Here is a 7,204-nt window from a genome sequence, read left to right as displayed (position 1 = left end):
AATTACGTGCAAAAAGTCAAATCTAACACTTATTTTGGGACAGATGGAGTAGTAATTAAGAGCATCATTTTTTTAGCTTCAGCCCTGGCATTCTAGCAAGGTTTCATCTTTTCTAGGTCACTCTTCGAGATCCTCTGGGGCATGTTATAGAATGTTCACCACATTAGATGTGTTGTCCAAACACTGACTAGTACTCCCTCCGTCCCTTTTTACATGTCCCTTTTGAAAAAAAAATTTGTCCCAAATTACTTGTCCACTTCTCTTTTCAAAGCAACTTTCTGTATGTTTTTTCAAAATGTAACAACTTCCAATGTTTGACTAGCATATATATATACACAACTCTATCTAATTCATTACATTTATTAAGGATATGTATGAAAACAAGATCTCCACCTAACAAGTAAAAAGGGACGGAGAGAGTACTGCAGAAGGCTGCTCTCCTTGCTAGCTTCTAACATGAAGAGAGCTTTTTGCTCAAGGCTTGCGCTTCAGCTCCAGTTCTGGTCGCTTTGTCATATATCCCCTTCAATTCTCTTGGGCACTGGCAAATTTTGCATACTCTCCGGGGCCAAACTGACCAGAAAGCTTTTGCAAATCGACGCTTGATCACATCCTTGGGCCAATGCTGTGGATGCTCGGTATAATTCTGCAACAAATTTCGTAAGCTCTCTGGCGTCTTCTTCTTCTACTACATTTATGCTCCTCGCAAGACCTCTTCAATAAGCTTAAATCCTAGATTTCACATTTTAACTTAAAAATCCACAACTGTTAAAAAAAGTTCGATGGATGTAGAAAAGTATCAGCATTGTAATGCTCTAGTTTAAAAACGGATGCAGGGGACAATCTTAACAATTATGACCAAAATAAGACTATCATACACATTATTGTGTGTAAAATAAATATATATGGAACCCCCTATACAATCAAAGTTACTCTACATGGAAGAGTTAGCTATCTAGTATTCCCTCCATCCCTTTTATTTTTTTGCGGGCTTTTTCCCATACATGTATTTTAAGATATATTTAAAATATAATTTTATAACTTATTTTTAAATCTTTATCCTTTTTATAAAAATTTTAACATTGTACTTTTATTCAAGTTAAAAATATTAAGAACAAGACACATGTAGTTTCCTTGATTTAATAGTTTTGATCAAATATATGTTTAATTACTCTAAAAATGATTATGTTCGGAGTAATTGAAGAAGTCTTTCTTTTTAAGCTCAAGTATTTCAGTATTCACAATTATTCTTTTTTTAATTAAATGTTTAATCAAAAAAATGCTTGATTTATAACAGTCCGTTTTGAGATATAATGTGAGTTCTCCAAGATTGTAAATTATCCTTTTTTTAACTTCGTACACAAACTTGGATATATCCAAGAGAAGTAATTACACTAAACAATATATTGGTGGCTAAACTCTTTTAGTTTAGACTTTTGAAGTTTAAGGATATAAGAAAGCGTCCTCAAATTTTTTTGGAATATTCGATATCTTTCCCGATATAATAAAGTTATGTTAGTTGGGAGATCGAATGAGCTGTCTTTTAACTTCTTCAAAGTTTAGTCAAGATGATAATAAGAAACGAGTTGCTAAACTTTTCTTTTGAAGCTATTATGAATAAAAGATCTTGTGGTCGTATATTTTTCTCATACACAACACGAAGGTGATAGATGAAAGAACGATGATGTTTTTGTCACAAATTTGACTCTCTGTCAAATTTATCTCTCGTAAAGATAAAGTACTCTTTGAAACATTGTTCAAATCTTTTGACTCTTTGAACACATCAAGTAGTTTTACGGATGTTTGTTCATTTCTTTGTTCATTTTAATATCTTGAACAAATCCGAGCCTTTTGATCTCATTTGGATAACCTAATTAGAGAGCTTATAAGGATGAAGAGAAGTCAAGGACAAAATTCTAAAATAAATATGATAGGTAAGAAACAAAAAAAGATAAAAAATACTACTTTTAGAAGATGATCGAAAAATTTTGTCGAAAGTTCTGCCAGATTTCGACACTTGGACGAACTTGGAGAGCCCTTACGAAGGTCAGAAAGTGGTGGTGGGTAAGCTAGCTTGGTGTGCGCGTGAGAGATTGTAGATCAAAATTTTGTGTATATATATATATATATATATATATATATATATATATATATATATATATATATATATATATATATATATATATATATATATATATAGGCACTTGTTCAAATGAGAACTTTCTTAAAATGAGAACCGTGAGAACTTTTCTAATTTATTAATATCTCATTCATTTGAAGGGCCCCGCCAGGGGCACCTTCACAAAAAATGTATATTATTAAGGTCTCCACCTAGCTAGCCGAAAAAAAAAAAAATCACTGATGACGTGGCAGTGGACTTTTTTTTTTGAATTTTTTTTTTTTGACTAGTTAGGGAGAGACTAGTTTTATATACACTTTTTATATTGGGTACCCACTAGTTTGATATTTAGATTAGTCAAAATATGATAAATTAAGTAGGTTCTCACGGTTCTCATTTTAAGAAGTTCTCACTGGAGTAACCCTCTCTCTCTCTCTCCATATATATATATATATATATATATATATATATATATATATATATATGAATGAATGAATATATCTTTAAGAAAGAGATGGTCTCAGGGAAAAAGTATTTCAAGAGAGAATGTATAATCTTGAAATCTTGAAAACTTTTAAAAATCTCAACACTTCTTTTTTTACAGAAATGCACTTGCTCATATCGAGATACATCAATACTCCGAGGAGTTTTTTTAATTCAAAAAATTTATGATCTAACAGAAAGACATGAAAATATCTCGGAAGTTTAAACAATAAAACTTAATTTCCAAAATAAAACGTCCCAAGTTCTAAATCCACGCTACTTCCACCACATCCCTGAAATAATACGATCCATTAATAACAGTAAAATAATAATAAATTTAATTATTAAAATAAATATAGTTTGTTAAATTATGGTAAAGGGTTTTAATAGATAAATAAAAAATAGTTTGTCAAAAAAAGATGATAAATATAAAAAGAAAGCCAAATATATAAATCTAACCAAAGGAAGACCATTTGGCTAGATATATAACAAGTTAAATAAATACTAAAAATATAATTAATAATATAAGTATGTAAATAGAAATGTTAAAATATAAAACTATAATTTTCAAAATAATATCTATAAATTTTAAGTAACAAATTAAATATAATAAAGCAGCCAACAAAATGACACCAAATTGCCGTTTACTAAGCCAAAAATCTACGCCATCAATCATTTTTTTTTTTTTTTGCTAAATCTACGCCATCAATCATGGCCACCCATAAATGATACAAATAAAAGCCATTAATCAAGACTGCAAGTAATTATACACCAGTTAACATATTACATTAAACTCTAATCAATGAGGATTAAAGCATTTAAAGTTATTATTTATTAGCAATTAATCGAGAAACAAAATAAAATTCAAAAATCAGCAACAATCAAGTAAGTGAACTAGCTATTTTTTTTTTTTTGTCACAAGATACATTCTCGTATAACGAATTGTATCAGAATACAAAGCCGCGGCAAGCAGTTCCTTTCGTTCAAGAAAGTTTACCATCTAACCCTCGGACATGCAGAGATGACCGGGGACACTTAGACAATAAAGCTTTAATGTTCGATAAGAAAACACCCATAAAGGTCCCGCTACCATTCTTTCTTCCACTCGCATACCTGAAAAAATACAATACAAATAAAACATAATAAGTTCATACATACAGCAAAATAATAAAACTATCTAAAAGAGTTAACAGACTCATAAAAAATATGAATATAATATAATTTTTAAAGAATAAGAAAAGTAAAATCAAAAGCTTATATAAACAAATCACCAAAAAAATCTACACCAAAAAGATAATGAGATCTCTTTGGTTAGATACATAATAGGACCATCAGAAAATAACTAATAATTTTGTCAATAAATATATAAAAATATAAATAAAGAAATTATAAAAAATTTGAAAGCATAGTTAAGATATATCTAATCAAATATTGTTAACAAACAAATTTTTCACGATTTTAGCTGTCATCAGTATTAGCACAACACTAATTTGGTATACACCAATCAAAACAATCCACCATTAATGGCGCATTAATACCTCATTAAGGCACAATAAAAACATCTTATATGGCCCCCATGAATAATGGAATTCAGGTACAATAATCAGCAATAAAAATTCTATCAATTAATCATTTAGTAAAAACACAAAATTTTAAATTAAAACATGTAGAGAAGGTCAAAACCAAATATAAACAAGTTTAAAAAAGTCAACTAATCATTAAAGATCACTAAAATTAAGCTCTCCAATTACTACTATTTAAATCAAATCATATTCAAAATTACATGGCAAAAACTAATATCACGCAATACAATTAGTCAATCACGATAATCTAATATTATAAACAAGTTAAAAAAAGTCAACTAATCGTTCAAGATCACTAAAATTAAGCTCTCCAATTACTACTATTTAATATAGCTAAAATACATTGCTCATTTCTTGAATGTCACGGATTTTAAAAAATGCTGTTAAATTTGATGATAAATGTTAAAATACATTCATTAGCCGTTAAGTACAAAAACTGAAAACAAGTGGGAAACTTAGTTTCCCTCCCAACCTACATTACAAGCGGGTAATCCATAATTAAGTACATCCACCAATAGGATTACAATAGACAAAGTTAATCAACCAATCAGAAATGAAGATTACATGCACACAGATTGATTACACAACCAAATCTGTACAAGTATAAATTGACAAAAAAGAAACACTGCATCATTGCTTTGCCCCCATTTGTTCAGAATGAATTCTGGAATGCCTTTTGATTTGAATGAGCCAGCAGATGGAGACACAGAAGGGCAAACACATGAACATGTTAATCCGCATCATCACAAAACGAGGGCAAAGCTCAGCTGTGGCTCAAGGATGTAAGTAGTCATGTGGCTGTTGAACAACCAGACATAGGGGAAGCTTAACCATGGTGCAATTCAAGAAGTGGCCAATCTCTTCCATGTAACAAGGAGAACAATCAGCACAATATGGAGCACTGTAAGAATGCAAAAGGCAGCAGGTCAGCCATACAACATGACAACAAAGGGTCACAACTCAGGGATAAAAAGAATACAAGTGCAACCTAATGCAATAACTGAGATAAACATGGGGGATAGAGCATGCATAAGAGACTTGGCAGTGCAGCTTAAAGTCTCTTCAAGTACAGCAAACCGAATGATAAAGAAGGGACTTATTAAACCTCATACAAATCCACTACATCCTGCTTTGAAAGAGGCAAACCTTTTTCAAAGGTTTGAATGGGTTCTAAACTTGTTGATGGGAGACACACCAACAACAAAGAGGCAGTATTATCCCATTTACAACTTTGTACATATTGATGAAAAGTGGTTTTATCTAAGCAAAAAATCACATAGGGTTTACCTGGAAAGAAATGTAAAGGGCAAGTACAGGGCAGCCAAGTCAAGCAAGTTTATACCCAAAGTTATGTTCACAGCAGCTGTAGCAAGACCAAGATTCAATGCAGATAAAGAATGTACCTTTGATGGGAAGATAGGCATCTTCCCATTCACTTACCAAGAACCAGCAGAAAAAGCTTCCAAATACAGAGCAAAGGGGACAATTATGACAAAGATAGTTGAATCTGTTGGTAAAAAGGAAACAAGGCACGTGTTGTTCAATGAAATCATACCAGCAATCATGCAGAAATGGCCATAAACAGAAGGTCATAAGACTATATACATACATCAGGATAATGCGAGGACACATATAGGTCAAGATGACCCAGAGTGGCAACAAGCTCATCAACAAGGGCACTTCACATTCATTCTAGTGCAACAACCACCAAACAGTCCAGATTTAAATATCTTGGACTTGGGTTTTTTTAGAAGCATACAGTTTTTAATGCACAAAAAAGTGCCAAAGGATGTTGATGATATGTTGGAGGCAGTGCATCATGCATATAATGAATTAGAGCCAACAACACTGGGAAATGTATGGTTATCTTATAAATATGTCATGAATGAAGTTCTAAAAGTGAAAGGTTCGAATGATTACCTTGTGCCTCATGTTAATAAGAAAAAATTGGCAGCTGAGGGGAAGCTACCAATTCAAGTCACTGCACCAATGTGGGTTGTCCACGAGGCATGAAATTACATACAGGGGAATAGAGCATCATCTTCAACAACTTAAGTGGGAGGGGACATGTGATCTGACTTTTGTTTTTAATGAACTAGTACCAGAAGTAATCTTAGTTTTAAGCAATCAATGTATTAAAAGTAAGCTTATTTTTAAGCAGTTCATGTATATACAAGTATTTCATCTTAGAGTATCCCCAAGCATCATTGACATTATCACCAAACAAGCGATTAATGAATAACACAAGCGAATAAGTAATTAAACAAGCGATTCATTACACCAACAAGGAAATAAGTTTAGGACTGGGAATTACATAAACAACCAATTAGGCATAACTGGGAATTAGACCAACAATCGATTACATACAAAAACGACCAGATAATTACATAAACAGCCAATTGATTACAACAACAACGAAATAACTAATGCAACATCCGAATAACTAGCGAGAGCATACAACAACAACGAAATAACTAACGAAATAAAAAAAGGCGATTAACTAGATCTTTACTCTGATTACGAGCGAGAGCATGCATCTTCTGAATCGGCCTCCACATCCAAATCCAAGTCATCGCTCGACGGGTCCGGGTCCGGAGCAACAACGGTGGCCAATTCAACTGGATCTGAAGAAAGAGGGACTGGAGGAGAATTATTTTCATCGAAGGGGACTTGAATAGCACTTTCATTGGGAAGTGTTTGAGGGTTTTCATCCATCGTCACATCCGATTGAACCACCCATTCCTCAATATAGTGATGACTATAACCATGTTCCCCATCACACGAATCACCTTTGTCACAGTGATCAGAATCGGAGCACTCGTAGATAGCTGTATTAGCAAATTCATCATCTGAATCGGAAAACCCATAATGTGAACCCATGTTTATGATAGAGTAATTAGGATTTGGTAGCAGAAGGAACGAGAGAATAGAGAGACAGAGAGAAAGGGTTGAGTGGGAGTCGGTGGGGTGGGTGTTAGGTCCTGAAACGATTGTAGAAGGGGGGGTTTGAATACAATCG

At 32.7% G+C, this 7,204-nt stretch overlaps 1 protein-coding gene across 1 annotated transcript; it reads left to right on the top strand.

The window, feature by feature from the left end:
- Nucleotides 1-5,094: 5,094 nt before the first annotated feature.
- On the top strand, nt 5,095-6,198 carry LOC108203464 (uncharacterized). Its single transcript, XM_017372406.1, has 2 exons — nt 5,095-5,694; nt 5,800-6,198. The coding sequence occupies exons 1-2, from the start codon at nt 5,095-5,097 to the stop codon at nt 6,196-6,198; spliced, it is 999 nt and encodes a 332-aa protein (XP_017227895.1).
- The last annotated feature ends 1,006 nt before the right edge of the window (nt 6,199-7,204 follow it).

Source organism: Daucus carota, chromosome 4 (genome assembly GCF_001625215.2).
Source record: "Daucus carota subsp. sativus chromosome 4, DH1 v3.0, whole genome shotgun sequence".
NCBI lineage: Eukaryota > Viridiplantae > Streptophyta > Magnoliopsida > Apiales > Apiaceae > Daucus > Daucus carota.
Note: the sequence above shows the minus strand (reverse complement) of the source record. Positions and strands in the feature narration are given on the sequence as shown.

Bases quoted from the DNA above. Each gene is read 5' to 3' on its own strand.
- LOC108203464 (XM_017372406.1), top strand. From the start codon at position 5,095: ATGCAAAAGGCAGCAGGTCAGCCATACAACATGACAACAAAGGGTCAC. The intron at 5,695-5,799 runs GTTGGTAAAAAG...TACATACATCAG, and splicing joins TGACAAAGATAGTTGAATCT to GATAATGCGAGGACACATAT.